At 47.7% G+C, this 17,643-nt stretch overlaps 1 protein-coding gene across 1 annotated transcript in view; it reads left to right on the top strand.

Moving 5' to 3' along the window:
* LOC133355122 (A-kinase anchor protein 13-like) overlaps positions 1-17,643 on the top strand; it is a 141,463-nt gene that overhangs the window by 15,783 nt on the left and 108,037 nt on the right. Inside the window, exons 2-3 of the mRNA XM_061572433.1 lie at positions 14,102-14,262; positions 14,681-14,811. Of these exons, the coding sequence (XP_061428417.1) occupies positions 14,102-14,262; positions 14,681-14,811 (292 nt within the window). The remainder of the gene's footprint in view (positions 1-14,101; positions 14,263-14,680; positions 14,812-17,643) is intronic.

Here is a 17,643-nt window from a genome sequence, read left to right as displayed (position 1 = left end):
ACAATACCCACACTAACAAACCACAACAACCACACTAAAAAAACCAAAACACCAATAAACCACCACACACACACACCAAAAAACCACAACACACGAGAAAACCACAACACAGACACCATAAAACACCACACCCACACGAGAAAACCACAACACACTAAAAGCACAAGAATCACACACACAACAGAAAACCACAACACACGTACTATAAAACCACAACACTCGCAACACACATACCATAAAACTAAAACACCCCACACACCAAAAACCACAAGACCCACTACCAAAAACCACAACACACACACACCAGTAACCCACAACACGCACACCAAAAACCACAAGACCCACTACCAAAAACCACAACACACACACCAGTAACCCACCACACGCACACCAAAAACCACAAGACCCACACCAGAAAACCACACCGGAGCGCCAACGTCTGAACCCGTGGTCTATCTCACATCCTATTTGATGCGGGCTCCGAGTATGTTTGTTTCTCCTTATTCTCCTCTCTCTTTCCACTGCTCTATCGATAGACGCAGACGAACGCTTCGGTAAGGCGCGAGAGAGAGCGAGAGAGTGACCGAGAGAGTGAGCGAGAGGTGGGGGTTTTACATAAAGCTAAGTTAAAACAGAATTACGAAATGATGAACGAAGCAAAGTACCGAATACACCGAGCATCTTCTTGTTTCCACTGATCGTAAAAAAAAGAGAGAGAGCCTTCCGGCGACACGTTACAATTTGCCGAGCCTGCCCCTTCGCCCGTGCGCGTGTTCTTCGCGAGCGCGTCGATACGACGCGCGCGGACTCTTGCGTGGCCCAGGGTTATCGCGACGACGATGTTCACGCCTCGTCGTCGGCGTCGGTCTTGGAGGTCGAGACAGAGCTCGTTCGCCCGAGGGCCCCGCGGAGAACCCCGAAGGCGCGCGGAAGGTCTTGCGGCAGCGTCTGTGCGTGTGTGTGCGGGCGGTGGCTTCCCCTAGGTCGACTCGGCCTCAAGCGAGTGCTTGGTGCGGTGTGTAAATATCGGCACTTGGGGAGAGAAAGGAGGCCGGGCGTGGTGTTGGGTGCATCAGCCAGTCATCTCGGTCATCTCAGTCAGTTGACCCGTGGCACCTGCTGGGTCTGCCCCGTGACCTCCTGCCAGCGGGCGTTCGACACTTAACGTGGCCTCAAGGTGCACATGGCCTGGCACAATCGTCGTGGTGACGTCACCGCCACTTAGTGGCGAATGGCGGCGGTTGTTGTTGTTGTGGGCAATCAGTGCCTTAAATTAGTACTTGGTGCGGAATATGAACATCACCACAGGGGAGACAAAGGCGGCCGGGCGAGGTTCTGCCTCCCCACCCTCTCCATATGCTGTTCTCTGCCTTAATAGGTGCTCGCAAACAGCACTTGTCAAACATTCCTTTGAAGGCTATATGCGAGGTCTGTGTTCTCTGTGTGTGTGTACACTGCTAGACATTTTCTTTATCCTGTCACATCAAAGCGGGACTGGGTTGGTATTTTGGCCACGCATTGATCAAGTGCAGTTTCACCTTCATCTCTGCGGTAATGAATGTCTTTGAAATGCTGTTTCGCATGCGCTTTCCTGCCTAGCTCCGCACCAAGCTCCCACGGGGAGACGGCCGCCTTAAAACAACGGTCCGCGGAAGGTGACGTCGCAGAACTGCTTCTGAGCTCCCTTCACGTGACCTCTTATCCACACAAAGCTGGAATATGTGGCACGCGTCAAAACAACTAGCCTTTGGGGCCGCCCATAAATAACGTTACGCACCTAGGGGGGGGGAGTCAGACATTTGTGACGATGTGTGACAAGGGGGGGGGGGGGTGTTTGAGAAATGTGACGTCACATCAAATGCGCAACTTTAAATAAATATAGAATTGTTATAACAACACTCCTACAACATCAGAGTTCAGCGCCACAATAATTAATCACATACGCACTACAATGACAATAGTTGAAAGCGATTTGAAGCATGTTTTATTTTCAAAATGGAAATATGTTTTTTTTTGGGGGGGGGGGGGGGGCAGAGCTTTGTGACGTCATTTGAGGGGGGGGGGTCTGACTTTTTGTGACGCCGTGTGACGAAGGGGGGGGTCAAAAATCGTCAAAAATCGCGTGACGTCATTTATGGACGACCCCTTACGAAAGCGCCTTTTGGCTGTTGCTTTGCGCCGAGTGTTTTGTATTCCTTCCTGCCGGTCTTGTGGACTGTGATGAGCAGAGTTCTATGAACGCACACACAAAGACAAAGATCCCCCGTGTAGCCTTCACAGACTGTAGGGGCAAGTGCTGTTAGCGAGCACCTACGAAGGCTGACACGGCACACGAGGGGGTGGGTGGCCAACACCACGCCCGGTCGCCTTTGTTTCCCTAGTGGTGATGTTTACGCACCGCACCAAGTACTAATTTGAGGCTGAGTCGACCAGGACCGGTTCAGATCCCACTGGTCTACAATTGTTTAGATGTCGTCTGCTTCAGAGATGAAATGTGCTGTTCATTATGGATTTCGACGTGCTGAATTCAAGTGCGACAATTAAAACAATCACCGTTTCCAAGATATTTAAGTTTTTACATTTTACGTCCATGTATATTGTGAAGATAGAGTTTTACTCATAAATTGTATACCTAGGTATTTTAATGTGTTTATGGTTGCTTTACATGATAACATGTTACCTGTCCTGTTCATGTAACACTTTAAAAATCAGCAAAATTGTTATATAAATAAAATGTATTGGGAAACAAAAGACAAAAAACTATTATACCAACTATAATCACCCAGGAATGTGTGTCCTTAACGCTCGTGACGTCACTCCACATCGACCAGCCCCCCCTCATTAATATTCCTGAGCAGGTGACGTCACTTAATATGGAGTACCCCCCCCCCCCTTCACTAATAATCAATGCTCAAGTGACGTCACTCGACAGCGAACAGCCCCCCTCATTAATAATCATGAGCAGGTGACGTCACTCCTCATGGAGCACCCCCCCCCGCGCATTAATAATAATTAGCGGGTGACGTCACTCGACATAAGGGGGGGAGGCGCCTCCTCCCCCCTCCTCGGCGTCAACTCACAACCCTCACTCACAAGGCAGAACCCTCACGTCACGCGGTCTCCGTCACGCTGTTGAGACATCAAAGTAAAAAGGACGTCATGATGAACAAGGGATTATAACCTTAAAATGAACTAAGTCTGTGTCACCGCGCCCTTGCAAAATGCACACGAATTGATGCAATGAATATCACGTCGCCGTCTGCGCTTCGCTTGCAAGTTTCAGATTTACTGCAATACACCCGTCCTTGGACGGGCAAAAGTCGAGTGTCTATATAAGTACGTAGTGTAGTCCTTATTCAGTGTCTACTCGGCGCCTCTTGGCTTGTCTCTTGTATTCATTAAAAGGAGCATCTTTTAATTCGAAGCCTTCGTGACTGCAGGAATGACTCTTTGAGAAAACAAACATGCGCCTTTCGGCGTCATCTGGTCCAACACCATGTGAGACTAGGCTCTAAGAAAAGCTGTCTCGGGTGTGGACCAATCAACTTCAAGGACAGTGCATACATTATCATAGTTGTGTTTTTTGTTTGCATTCCGACCGCAGGTATTGTGGTCTATGCAAACATGACTCCTTGTAAAAAAAGGTGTCAGTTTTGTTGCCAGATAAAAGGGTAAAAAAACAATTATCAAACATAGTAAACTTGTGTTGTATTGCTTTATATTTCCAAGTTTACGATGTTTGTTTTCTCATTCATTTGTACCTGAAGATGGTTGCCTGTGTTGCAATCGAAACGTCGTATTCTATTAATATTTAATTAAATTTATTTCTACGTGACTTTACCGAAAGAACCAAGGAGGAGCATCTCTTGTCACTGTCCAGCAATAGTCTGCAAGCATTGAGGGGCTCCATTTGCCCTGATAGCGTTTCTCCATTGTTGCAAACTCCTGGTGAAATTGCTCGCCATGCTCGTCACTCACTGCTCCGCAGTTCGGTGGGAATAAAATCTCGATGAGAGTGCAAAAAATGTATCTTTAGTGACATGTTGCAACCAAGGCTTTTGTATGCCTTGAGGAAGTTTTCCACCAACTCCCTTGTTGTTTCCGAGAAGATATGTTGCCACTAACTGGAAGGCGTTCCATGCCGTATTTTCCCTTGCCACGCAGTTGCACTGCCAAATGCATCATCTCGAAGAAGTTCACGAATCCGAGGACCAACAAAGACATCTTCCTTTATCTTAGCTTCACTTAACCTTGGTCATTTTCCACGGAGGTACTTGAAATCTGCTTGTGTTTTGTCCATGGCTTTGACAAAGTTCTTCATCAGACCCAGCTTCATGTGTAAGGGCGGGAACAAAATCTTCCTTGATTCAACAAGTGGTAGATGTCCTAGATTTGAAGCTTTCGTGACTGCAAGGATTCATACTCTTAGTTCTTTCGGTAAAGTCACGTAGGTGAAAAATGAAATTAATAAAAATAAAACAATAAAAATCACGACGTTTCGGAGGCTTGTGTTGCCTCCGAAACGTCGTAATTTTTATTGTTTTATTTTTATTAATTTCACGACGTTTCGGAGGCTTGTGTTGCCTCCGAAACGTCGTGATTTTTATTGTTTTATTTTTATTAATTAATTTTTTTACCTACGTGACTTTACCGAAAGAACTAAGAGTAAGTGGTAGATGCTGAACACGTTTCCTCCCATGCTCGAATGACTGTCGGAGTGGCCAATCTATCTTGATGTAGTGGGAATCTCTCGCACGACTATCCCATTAGCAGAGAAAACAGCAGCGGTACTTTGTGTATCCAGTCTGCAGACCAAGCAAGAGAGAAACAACCTTCAAATCGCCACAAAGCTGCCTTTGATGTTGGTCATAATTTATGCACCTCAAAGTTGTTTCATGTTGTCATAGGTTGCCTTCATATGGACTGCATGACCAACTGGAATTGATGGCAAAACATTGCTATTATGCAGCAAAACAGCTTTAAGACTCATTATCGATGAATCAATGAACAGTCTCCACTCATCCGGATCATGAACGATGTTGAGGGCTGCCATCACACCATCGATGTTGTTGCAAGCTACAATATCACCTTCCATGAAGAAGAATGGGACAAGATCCTTTTGACGGTCACGGAACATGGAAACCCTAACATCATCTGCCAGGAGATTCCACTTGTTGCAGTCTGGAGCCCAACAAGCTCTGCCTTACTCTTGGGTAGTTCCAAATCCCTGACAAGGTCTTCCAGTTCACCTTGTGCTATGAGGTGTGGTTCAGAGGAGGAGGATGATGGGAGAAAATCTAGGGTCATGCGACCTTGATGGTTCAGCACCAGAAGTTTCATCCTCTTCCTCGTCTGACTCGAGTGATTTTGGTGCATCAGGAAGCGGCAGTCCTTCTCCAGTGGGGTACCGGGAGTATAGCTGATGGAATGTTTGGATAATGCACAGTCCACTTTTTTTCTTTGACACACCTTTCCCAACTGGAGGCGCCATGCAGAAGTAACAATTGCTGATATGATCTGCTGGCTCTCTCCAAATCATTGGACACTGCAAAAGGCATCGATTTCCTTTTCCTGTTCAACCACTGGCGAAGATTCGTTGCACAAGTGTTGCAACATACGTGTGGAGCCCACATCTTGTCCTGATCTCCAATTTTACAGCCAAATTAAAGGCGATAAGCTTTTTTAACCATAGTGGTTATACTGTGCTTTTGTGATGCACTTCACCACAAACATAGCAGAGGTACGAGGCATCTCTGCTCACTTTGGCACAACAAAAATGTGTCCCTTTGCAAAATCAAACACGGACAAATAAGAGAGCACGATACTGTATGATTTTATTCATAGATCCAGTTAAATATGTATTTTAGTTATTTTTTATATAAATTGAGATCCCTTCCCTTAATAACTCACTTATCCTCCACCTATTCCCAAGTCACGGGTCGTATATACTGACCCAGTAACATATCTTGACCCAGAATGAGTAAAGTTGAACTACATTTCTTTCGAAAGCATTTTGGCTATGGAGACTAGTGTAATCTTCACTGGTGTTGGCCGTGAGCCGGAATCGAACTCGCGAAACGCTACTACACTACCGCTTGAATGTACACACGCGTGTCGTTTCTTGCATAGATTTTCAGTTACAATACATACTATAGCATAAACAACAATTATGCTAGTAGTTTTTTACCCTTTTAAACTGATACAAAACTGACACCTTTATTCAAGGCATCATGTTTGCAATAACCACAAGACAAGTAGTCCAAAAAGCAAACAAAAAGAAGCAACTCTGATAATGAAAATAACATGGACATGTTATTATCATTATCAGAGTTGCTTCTTTTTGTTTGCTTTTTTGACTACTTGTGTTGTGGTTATTGCAAACATGATGCCTTGATTAAAGGTGTCAGTTTTGTACCAGTTTAAAAGGGTAAAAACCTACTACTATATTTTGCCACTGGTAAAAGAGATCTCATAGAACAATTATGATCTTCTTGGTTCTTTCGGTAAAGTCACGTAGAAGGGAAGTAATAAAACCCCCCCCGCCCAACGCCTACGCATTTTCCATGAATATGCTAAATTCCTATTAATATGCACATTCTTTTTGTTAAGGCGCTCTTCCACCTCCAACGCAGCTTATATATAAGCTCCTAGTTTGGTAGTGTCTCATTCTTCACCTGAAGACGGCTGCTTGCGTTGTAGCCGAAACGTCGTGAGAATTATTTTATTTTATTATGTTTTATTTTTATTATTTTATTACTTCCCTTCTACGTGACTTTACCGAAAGAACCAAGAAGATGAATCCCTGCAGTCACGAAAGCTTTAAATCGAAACAATTATGATAATAACGTGCAGCCCTTTGCCTACCCACTTTCTGAACGAAGGCCTCCCCACATGCTGTGTCGATGATGAGGGTTGCTTGACCATACTTCACCACGCTGGTCGGTGCAGGGTTGGCGATGGGACCGGTTCAGGTGTCTCCTCGCCACTGATGGTCGCCGCGGCCGGGAAATCGAATCCCTCCTCTCGGTCCCCCGGTCGCCGGGTTCCTAGCGCCGTGAAGTGCCAACCGCGGCGCCGCCACTCCACCTGGAGATTTTTATATCATCATCAGATAACGGTGGGCTCTATTTGTCCAGCTAGGAGGGCCCTCGCTGGTTCTTCTCCTCGACCTTATTCGAAGGAGGGTCCTTTCAGTAATGTTGGTTTTATGGATGATATTGGTGGCGAAAGCCTACGTGCTTAACTCTGGGTCCTGTTGCTACGTTTGGCGACGTTTCAGGGCCGATTCCATTATTCGGCGAGAGGCTTTTGGCGTCGCGTGGGGTAGCCAAGGGCATCTATTTTTTTTGGGTCCTCGCTGCCTTGTTTTGTTTTCCTGGCCCCGCGAGAGGCCTTTTGAATGCGTCGTCGTCGTTGTTGTTTGCGTTGCGTGCCGCATCCGGCGTTCCACGCGATCTCGGTGACTTGTCGCAAGGCGATGTACGAGGTGTGCACGAGTTCCCATTTCTGGCAGAGACCCTTTGAATAGAAGGGAGGGAGGGGGAAGGGGAGGGGGTTCCTCCAAAATGACACAACTCATGGGTAAATGTTTTTTTGATCAAATAAAAAAAGTATAACCCGTAAAAACAAAGTTTTTCACTATAAATCCTTTATATGCATGGCGGCTAGAGTCCTCTCGTACTCTGGCTTGAGATGGCTGCCACCTATGGGTCAGATGATTGTATTGCACCATTAAGCAATTGGTAATTAAATATCATATTTTTGTCCCAAAAAGTGTCAAAATTTGGAAAAAAAAATTTCATGAACATTAATTGTCACGCACAACGAGTCTGTGTGGAAAATGTCAGCTCGATTGGATCACGGGAAGTGGGTAAAAAAACAACCGAAAGATTTGCACGGTCCTAAGCAAGCAAGCAAACTTAATATAAAGGATTTAAAAATTAACCCGTAAAAACAAAGTTTTTCACTATAAATCCTTTATATGCGTGGCGGCTAGAGTCCTCTCGTCCTCTGGCTTGAGATGGCTGCCACCTATGGATCAGATGATTGTCTGCCACCATTAAGCAATTGGTAATTAAATATTTAAAAAAATTTCCCTAAACAGTGTAAAATTTGGGAAATTTTTTTTTCACGAAAATTAATTGTCACGCACAACGAGTCTGTGTGCAAAATGTCAGCTCGATTGGATCACGGAAAGTGGGTTAAAAAACGACCGAAAGATTTGCACGGTCGTAAGCAAGCAAGCAAGCACGCAAGCAAGCAAGTGAACTTAATATAAAGGATTTAATAAACGTTGTATCCGTGGCGGCACGGCACAGGGAGGGGGAGTCGAGTCCAGGGATGCGATGCAGTGGGTGACGGGAAAGGAGCTGGAGTGGGAAGGGAGGCCGGGAAGGAAGTCGCCACCACCAAGACGGACAGAGAGGAGGAGGGCACGGCTCGAGATGAGCGAAGGGGAGGAGGAGCGCCGGGCAGGGAGGGGAAGGGGGAGGAGGAGGAGTGGTGGTGAGAGGGGAGGGAAGAGAGGGTGGTGGTGGTGATGGTGAGAGGGCGGTGGTGGTGGGAGGGTGGTGGTGGTGATGGTGAGAGGGTGGTGGTGGTGAGAGGGTGGTGGTGATGGTGAGAGGGTGGTGGTGGTGAGAGGGTGGTGGTGGTGAGGGGGGTGGTGGTGAGAGGATGGTGGTGAGAGGGGAGGGAAGAGAGGGTGGTGGTGAGGGATGAGAGGGTGGTGGTGGTGAGAGGGTCGTGGTGGTGAGAGGGTGGTGGTTGTGAGAGGGTGGTGGTGAGAGGGGAGGTAAGAGAGGGTGGGAGTGGTGAGAGGGTGGTGGTGGTGGTGAGTGAAGAGAGTGTAGTGGTGGTGAGAGAGTGATGGTGAGGGGAGGGAAGAGAGGGTGGTGATGGTGAGAGGGGAGGGGAGAGAGGGAGGTGGTGGTGGTGGTGGTAGTGGTGCTGAGAGGGGAGGGGGGAGAGGGAAGAGAGAGAAGTGAGCCTCAAGGAGGAGCGGCGTCTGTTTTCACAGTGGGCGGGGGTGGAGGGGTCCCGAGTGGGGGGGGGGGGAGCCCACACAAGAGTCACGTGATTTTCGGGAGTCTTGAGCTGACGTAGAGAGATGATGATGAACCGCGAGCCCATTATAGCGAGCCGCAAGCGAAGCTGCTACCACCGGGGCCGTCTAAGAGAACCGAAACTTTGGGGTGGAAAGTGGCAAAACCATTGAGAATATAGAAAGATTTGAGTCTCTGGGGAGAGAGGAATTGGCCTGGGAGCGCCTACACCCGTTGAAACGCGGTGTTTTTTTCTGGAAGACTTTGCTGTTTTTCCTGCACTTTTCTGTTGCGTGTAGTCACTTTAAGATGTTTCTTGTTCATGTTTTTGTTTTGTTGCGGTTGCACCCGAGTCAAGAGGCCGCGTGGCTCACAGCGTTATACCTAATAAATGAAAAAATGGAACTGAAAAAATTAACCCGTAAAAACAAAGTCTTTCACTATAAATCCTTTATATGTGTGGCGGCTAGAGTCCTCTCGTCCTCTGGCTTAAGATGGCTGCCACCTATGGGTCAGATAATTGCCTGCCACCATTAAGCAATTGGTAATTAAATATAATAATTTTTTTTCCTAAAAAGTGTAAAGTTATTCTTTGGTTCTTTAGGTAAAGTCACGTATAAAGATAAAATATACGTGACTTTACCGAAAGAACCAAATAATAATTCCTGCAGTCACGAAAGCTCCAAATTAAGTTTGAAGTGTAAAGTTATGGAATTTTTTTCACGAAAATAAATTGTCACGCACAACGAGTCTGTGTGCAAAATGTCAGCTCGATTGGATCACGGGAAGTGGGTTAAAAAACGACCGAAAGATTTGCACGGTCGTAAGCGCGCAAGCAAGCAAGTGAACTTAATATAAAGGATTTAAAAAAACCCACGCGGAGGACCATCACCACCACCCCCTCCTCCTCCTCCTGCCCGCTGCAAGTCCCCGGGACGTGTCCCTGCCTGTCGCTGTCGTTCTCGGCCTCTTCACGACGAGGGCTCTTGCAGGTCACTGGAGCGTGGCCTCAGCCCACGCAAAGACAAAGATCCCTCCCCCACCCCACCTCCCTCCTCCATGTAGCCCTGCAGCGAAGTGTCGGGGCAAGTGCTGCTGTTAGCGAGCTGTGGTGGTGGTGTGTGTGTCTGTGTGTGTGTGTTTGTGAGCCTTCGACACTTGGTGATTTCGAAAACATGGTTAATCTAAATCTACACCAATGGAGACTAGGCTCTAAGAAAATATGTTTCGGGTGTGGATCAATCAACTTCAAGGACAGTGCATATTATCATCATCAGAGTTGTTTCTTTTTGTTTGCATTTTGACTGCTTGTGTTGTGGTTATTTCAAACACGATGCCTTGTGTAAAGCTGTCAGTTTTTTGTACCAGTTGAAAGGGTAAAAACCTATTACTATAATCTAAATTGTCTTATGGTTGTTATTGTTTGACTTGCATCACACTGGGATTTTTGCACACAGCGTTGTAATACGGTGGGTTTTTTTTTTGGGAAGATTCGCTGGTTTATCCAGGATGTTTCTGTTGCGCGTCGTCGCTTTAAGATATTTTCCGTTCATATTTAGTTTGTTGCGGTTGCACCCGACTCAAGAGCCGCATGGCTCACAGGGCTCTACCGAATAAATGAAACTTGAAACTTCACCTGGCCTGGCGCAGCCGCCGTGGTCACGCCATCGCCACCTAGTGGCGAATGGCGCGGATTGGTTATTAGTGTGGGTTAGAGGGAGTGTGTGAGTGGGGAGCGGTGGTGTAGTGGTGAGCGCAGCTGCGCTATGAACCCGAAGTTCGATTCCCGCTCACGGCACAACACCAGTGACGATTTATCTGAACCGGCCGTGGGCACCCCCTAGGTCGACTCAGCATAAAAATGCGTACCTTGGTACGGTGTGTAAACTTCGCCAGTGGGGAGACAAAAGCGGCCGGGCGTGGTGCTGGCCACCCACCCCCTCGTGTGCCGTGCCGGCCTTCATAGGTGCTACTCGCTAACAGAATGTGCCCCTACAGTCTGTTACAGGCTACACGGGGTGGTCTTTGGAGGCTGTTGTTGGTTTACTGTTGGCACGCGGGCTCCCCGGGGCTAATGACGCGGTCAGCACCGAACCCCACGGGTTGCCGAATGCGGTTTGCGTTGACAAAGCCGACACCCTCCTTGCACCCACCCAACTGCCCTGCTACCAGCCACCCACCTACCCAGCCACTCACCTACCCAGCCACTCACCTACCCTGCCAGGCTGCCACTCACCTTCCCTGCTACCCAGCCACTCACCTACCCTCCTACCCAGCCACTCACCTACCCTGCTACCAACCACTCACCTACCCTCCTACCAACCACTCACCTACCCTGCTACCAACCACCCACCTACCCAGCCACCCACCTACTCAGCCACCCACCTACCCTGCAACCAACCACCCAACTGCCCTACCAGCCACCCACCTACCCAGCCACTCACCTACCCAGCCACCTTCCTACCCAGCCACTCACCTACCCTGCTACCATCCACTCAACTGCCCTGCTACCAGCCACCCACCTATCCAGCCACTCACCTACCCTGCTACCAGCCAATCGTCGGCCCTTATTTTTATTTTCTCATTTTGGTTTGTTCCTAAAACCGCCACGAGGGGGCACGGCGAGAGCACGTGTTCACCAAGGTGCACGCGTGCTCACCGAGGCCGTAATTATAATATATATTCAAATATGCTCAAAATATCCCCCCCAATATATTGCTATTAAAAAAACAATTGCTCTGCTATGTAAATAAAAATAACAAATTGCTAAACCTTGGCCACACTATCTGGACTTGTCTTCATATAAATCAATGCATACATTTCTCTTCTTGGTTCTTTCGGTAAAGTCACGTAGAAGGGAAGTAATAAAATAATAAAAATAAAACATAATAAAACAATTCTCACGACGTTTCGGCCACAACGCAAGCAGCCGTCCTCAGGTGAAAACCAGGTCCGTCGAGGCGACAGAGTCTGAATGAAACAGCACACGGGCTTAGAGCATATATATAAGCCCGTGTGCTGTTTCATTCAGACTCTGTCGCCTCGACGGACCTGGTTTTCACCTGAGGACGGCTGCTTGCGTTGTGGCCGAAACGTCGTGAGAATTGTTTTATTATGTTTTATTTTCATTATTTTATTACTTCCCTTCTACGTGACTTTACCGAAAGAACCAAGAAGATGAATCCCTGCAGTCACGAAAGCTTTAAATCGAAAAAAAAGCATACATTTCTGTTTATATGATTATGGTTATGGTAGTACTTTATTAATCCCTAATCTCTGCCATTACATACAATGCATCAATACATGTAAAAAAAAATTAAAAACAGAGCAATGTAATACAATACACTATTAGACATCGTAAAAAATGAATAAAAAGTCCATCCCATGTGTTAGTGAATTTTTTTATATTTTAGGCAGGAAATTAGTTATCACATTTAGATATTTTTCTGGGTTGGGACCCCCAGACACTCTGGAAGATTTGCCCCCCCCCCAATGTTGACTCCATGGCTACGGCCTTGGTCTTCACGATGCTGTCGCGAGCGCTGTCCCGGGTCCTCCGGGAACCAGAGGGGGGAGGGAGTGTGACGTCTGGTCAGCGTGGAACAGTAGGCCGATTAACCCACTAGAGGGAGTTCTAGAGGGTGGCGTGAGCAGCGCAATTGCGACGTCACTATAAGTGCTGACTCCCATAATGCACTGTGCTCACGATGTAATTGAAGTGCCTGTTCCCACAGTGCACCTTGCTCACGATGCAACTGAAGTGCTTGGTCCCATAATGCACCGTGCTCACGATATAATTGAAGTGCCTGTTCCCACAATGCACCTTGCTCATAACGTAGCTGTCTTGTGAAGTTTGACAGCCACACAATGACATCGCCAGTGTGTATTATGTCGTCACTCCTGAACGTGACTAAATGATTTTTGTTTTATTAACTAAGCCTAAAACTCGTGTCTGATCGCCCCAGACACGCAGTCCAGATGTTTCGACAAAATAATAATTATTTATTTAAAAAAATACTTTTAATATTGCAATACACTGGATTAAAATCCGGCTACATCTCGTTTTACGTGGTGGTTTTGTTCTTGAAAAAACGGCGCGTAACTCAAAATCGCGTAAATGAAACGCATTTTTTTCCATAAGAAATAAAGGTAATGGTTGGGGTTAGAGACAGGACGCTATCGAACCTCATTCTTTTAATTCTACATATTACATATGTCACTGGTTACAGTAACATATTATATTTACAATACTACCATAATACTACCATTAACAAAAAAGTGTTTTTTTTTAACACGTAATGAGATGCTTACCGTACATATTAATAGGCAAATGAGTTCACAAGACACAGTTCACGTGGACAAGATCTTCCAAATGGCACGCGAGGAGCTGACTGATGGTGCTGTCCGCGAACACGCATTGAACGCGAAGCGACTGCGCAGAGATTATTCCATAATAATGCTTTTCCTACGCATTCTTGGACTAGATCTGTTGGCCAATGTCCAATAACACAAATGGCAAATTGAGTGGTCAGTGTGGTCCTGACCCCATGTAGAATAACTCAGACTTAAATAAGTACATAGAGGGTTGAGATGTGGTCTTGGCCACAACATCCACCCTCCTCGTACTGTCGGCCTTAATAGGTGCTCCCTAACAACACTCGTGGCAAGAGCCTTTGAAGTGAAACAGAGAGTGTGGCTGTGTGTGTTTATATACGCGTTGTCTAGTCTCCCTCTCTGGCCTCTCGAGCTACGTGCTGTGAAGAAGGGCCGTTGCCCGAAACGTCGCCTCTTGTATACTTTTCCTTTGTAATGCCACGCGGAGTTGTTGTTGAGTGTCGTTGCAGAATCATCACAAAACAATGTGTTTATATACAGGATATATCTACTTTCGAGTACAGTAACGCGTATGGATCTGCTAATGATTTTAAGAGTATACCGATGTCCGCATTTTGACGCTCATTTATTTTCCTCTCCAAACTAGCATTTGTACAAATTTCCCAGAGTCATTCAATGCCATTGCCTGATGTTACCTCCCCTCCCCATTTCCACAATGGTAGCATCTGCAAGCGGCTGGCAGCAGACAAGGCAATGGGAGCTACCACAGCCATCAGGGGGGGGTCTCTGGAGCAGATTGTGGAGTGTGACGGAGACGACGACGGCGAGGTGTTCGTGTCGCCTCGGTCTGGCCAGAGCCCCAGCATGGACGTCCGCTTCCCAGGTGTGGCTCCCTCACGGCCCTGACGGCATTGACGGCCCTGACGGTCCTACACACGCCTGCAAACACTTGGCAGGACCCTCCTGAGACTCGGTAATCAACCCTAATTAACAATAATAATTATATTTCGATTTAAAGCTTTCGTGACTGCAGGGATTCATCTTCTTGGTTCTTTCGGTAAAGTCACGTAGAAGGGAAATAATAAAATAATAAAAATAAAACATAATAAAATACAATTCTCACAACGTTTTGGCCACAACGCAAGCAGCCGTCCTCAGGTGAAGAACAAGTCTGTCGGAAAGACAGCGTCTGAATGAACACCACCAAGCTTGAACACCACCAAGCTTGGCAGCGTCTATTTAAGCTGGGTTAGGGGATAATTATGCTGATATTAATGTCGTTCTAAACCTTCGCTTTGCAGTGGGAGAGGTGCCAGAGGAAGGTGCCGACGTGACGAGCGCTGGGGCTGAGAGGAGCGGGGATGACTACGAGGAGGACGAGGAGGAGGAGGAGGAGAGGGGCGAGGGGCTCGGGAAGGAATGCTGCCGACCGGTGCGTTGTGTGTGAGCACGGCTGAGGCTCGAACAGACTGTGCTGTTCGCCAGTACCTATTAAGGGGCCGTCCATAAATGATGTCACGCACCTAGGGGGCGGGGGGGGGGGTCAGACATTTGTGACGATGTGTGACGAGGGGGGGGGGGGTTTGAGAAATGTGACGTCACATTAAAATGCGCTACTTTAAATAAATATAGACAACACGTTCTGCTTAAATAGATTTTTGAATAAATATTTTCTCCTACAACATCAGAGTGCATTGCCACATTAAATACGCACTACAATGACAATAGTTTAAAGCGATTTGAAGCATGTTTCATTTTTTTGGGGGGGGGAGGGGCAGAGCTTTGTGACGTCATATTTGAGGGGGGGGGGGTCTGACTCTTTGTGACGCCGTGTGACTAGGGCGGGGGGGGGGCGGTCAAAAATCGTCCAAAATCGCGTGACGTCATTAATGGACGGCCCCAAAGCACATCAGTGGCAAGTTATATATCAGCACCGGCCTTGTGTCTCCCTTCGGTCGACTCAGTGTGTGAACATCAACACTGAGGGGTACGACAGCGCCGCCGTGCGGCCGTGCCGCTTGCCGGACCACCCTCTCGGCCTGCGTGGGCCACACGTGGTGTGAGGGCTCCTGTTTGTGGCCTCGCCGTGTCTGTGGGTGCCCGTTGCCGGAGACCTACAACAAACGCCGTGACCTGTCCCCTGCGAGGATGTTGTGGCGTGCAGAGCCGCGTCTCGTGGGGGCGGGGGAGGGGGGTTGGGCGAATCTGAGTGACCGCCCCGGGCCCCGCGCTTTGGGGGGTTGGGAGGGCCGCGGCTACGCTTTGACGTCACGCTGTCAGATGTAATAGTTCCGGTTTAGTGAGGTTTGCTCCGGGCTCTCGCACCCCCAAGGACAGCCCTGTCGGCGTGAGCGTCTGCGTCAGTGCCGGATTAAGCCGATGCGGGGCCTGTAGCATATGTTATAAAGGGGCCCTAACAAAAAAAAACCACATACATCTTAAAATACAAACGTTTAACTTGCACAGCAAGGTAATTGTATTTTTTCATTTGCTATACAAGCAGATAATACGACGCATCGCTAACCTTAAACACCCAGTCGTTCATAAAAGTTGAAGGCGGTATAGTACTATAGTAATATAGCAAGTGCAGATTCAGTGAACCGGAATTGATAGCTTGAAAGAATTTAGCAAAGGGCCCTTGAAAGTGCGGGGCCCGTAGCTACTACACATGTAGTAGTAGCTACTACATGTGTAGTAGCTACTACTACATGTGTAGTAGCTACTACACATGTAGTAGTAGCTACTACACATGTAGTAGCTCCTACACATGTAGTAGCTCCTACACATATAGTAGCTCCTACACATGTAGTAGCTCAGTAGCTCCTACACATGTAGCTACTGCACATGTAGTAGCTCCTACACATGTAGTAGCTCCTACACATGTAGTAGCTCCTACACATGTAGTAGCTCCTACACATGTAGCTACTCTTGCTACTAGGATAATCCGGCACTGGTCTGCGTGCGCACGCGGCACGGGGCTGCTGCTCGCGTGCTCATTAAAGCGCCCGCGCTTTGAAGGCGACCGGTGCGTGTCGCGTTTTACCCTCCTTGCCAAATGACGTTGAGCCCGAGGCAGGAGTGCAGGGCGCGGCGTCGCCCACCCCACCCCACTGCCCCATTTCCCGGCTCGGCTAGACTGCGCTCACGCGCCGGATGACTTCGCATCTCTGGCGAGCGCTGGGCCGTTCAACAGATAGCAAGGCGAGAACATTGCAGAGAGAGAGAGAGATATACAGGAACTCCTCTACTTACGAACGAGTTAGGTTCCAGAGGTCTGTTCGCAAGTCGATTTGTTCGTAAGTCCAACTTTACTCCTGTTGATTCCAAACACCTTTTATGGCATGTACACTAAACACGGGGAATGGTTTTAAAAGTTGTATAATCTCCTGTAGACGTAGATGCAACTGGTTCTTCATGTTCTGCAGATGTAGATGCCACTGGTTCTTCATGTTCTGGAGATGTAGATGCCACTGGTTCTTCATGTTCTGCAGATGTATATGCCACTGGTTCTTTACGTTCTGCAGATGTAGATGCCACCGGTTCTTCATGTTCTGCAGATGTATATGCCACTGGTTCTTCACGTTCTGGAGATGTAGATGCCACTGGTTCTTCACGTTCTGCAGATGTAGATGCCACTGGTTCTTCACGTTCTGCAGATGTAGATGCCACCGGTTCTTCATGTTCTGCAGATGTATATGCCACTGGTTCTTCACGTTCTGGAGATGTAGATGCCACTGGTTCTTCACGTTCTGCAGATGTAGATGCCACCACCGCCATCTATTGCGCGGCGGTTGAACGTACGACTCTCGGGCCCAACAAGCAACTGGACACACGGACCAGGTTTGTTTGTATCTCTGAAAGTTCGTAAGTAGAGGAGTCTCTGCCTAACCAAGGGTTGGTGAACTGCGGGTCGCTTGGCAGTGGAGAGAGAATGGTCGTTAACGATGAATGGCGTTTGTTCTGCGGCTGCCTCCATGTTTGGTGCTTAGGGATGGTGGCATGGTTCGGTTTAGCGGGGCGAGCGGCTCGCAAGTCGGAACGTGCGAGTTCAAATCCTGGCTGGAGGGCTTCACTCAGTCCCTAATCCGTCATTACAATTAGTACCCACTTTTTCAGGAGGTCAACAAGTGGAATCTACACGCTGGCTCAGTGCTATAAATAGATAATTTGAGCAGCGAATCGCTTTGAGTAGTGGCGCAGCAGTTAGCTTACCGCAAACTGCAATATGAGCCCGGCGATGTGAGTTAAATTCCTGGTCACGGCT

Source organism: Lethenteron reissneri, chromosome 50 (assembly GCF_015708825.2).
Source record: "Lethenteron reissneri isolate LAM-NWPU_2019-01 chromosome 50, ASM1570882v1, whole genome shotgun sequence".
Taxonomy (NCBI): Eukaryota; Metazoa; Chordata; class Hyperoartia; order Petromyzontiformes; family Petromyzontidae; genus Lethenteron; species Lethenteron reissneri.
Note: the sequence above shows the minus strand (reverse complement) of the source record. Positions and strands in the feature narration are given on the sequence as shown.